The sequence below is a fragment of the Penaeus monodon genome, chromosome 28 (assembly GCF_015228065.2).
Source record: "Penaeus monodon isolate SGIC_2016 chromosome 28, NSTDA_Pmon_1, whole genome shotgun sequence".
Lineage (NCBI taxonomy): Eukaryota > Metazoa > Arthropoda > Malacostraca > Decapoda > Penaeidae > Penaeus > Penaeus monodon.
This window is the reverse complement of record NC_051413.1, coordinates 1584923-1585458: the sequence shown is the minus strand read 5'-3', so window position 1 is coordinate 1585458 and position 536 is coordinate 1584923. Positions and strand designations below refer to the sequence as shown.

The 536-nt window shown below is 37.3% G+C and overlaps 1 protein-coding gene across 1 annotated transcript in view; it reads right to left on the bottom strand.

The window, feature by feature from the left end:
• LOC119591268 (protein abrupt-like) overlaps positions 1–536 on the bottom strand; it is a gene marked incomplete in the record, with an annotated part of 18155 nt that overhangs the window by 4820 nt on the left and 12799 nt on the right. Inside the window, 1 exon segment of the mRNA XM_037939985.1 lies at positions 1–21. Within this exon segment, the coding sequence (XP_037795913.1) occupies positions 1–21 (21 nt within the window).

The following is a 536-nucleotide window of genomic DNA, read 5'->3' as shown; positions in this document are numbered from 1 at the left end:
CTTGACGTTCTCCTTGGCAACCTGCCGTTCAGAAAAAAATTGTCAAATTTTTTTTTTTACTTCATAAACTCCCATGAGCTTAGCTTGGTTATCTTTCTTGTAGCATACAGCTTTGATTTTATTCATTATTAACTTTTTTTAAGATTCTTTCCAGTCAAGTCATTCATAGCCACACTTTCTGCCGCTGAATTGAATTGGTGTAATATTTAGTGTGTCAACTGTTCCAACTCAATAATATGTATACAAAAGACTTGACATTTCTACAATTGAAGACTCAAGCTCAAACCCGCTCATATCAGGAACACCACAACTGTCCGTTTAGGTAATGGGGCTCAATCAAGATTTTAAGACTATTTTGGAGGGTTTGTGTCACCTTAACGACTGCAGGGCCAAACAAGCAAACAACTGTTTAACGCAGCTCAAGTGCACATGACATGATGGGATGCTACCAGCATGAGGGGGGTAAATCAGTTTGAAGTTGGAAATACAAGTCTCCACATATGAACATAAACAAATACAAAATAGACTTCTAGCTA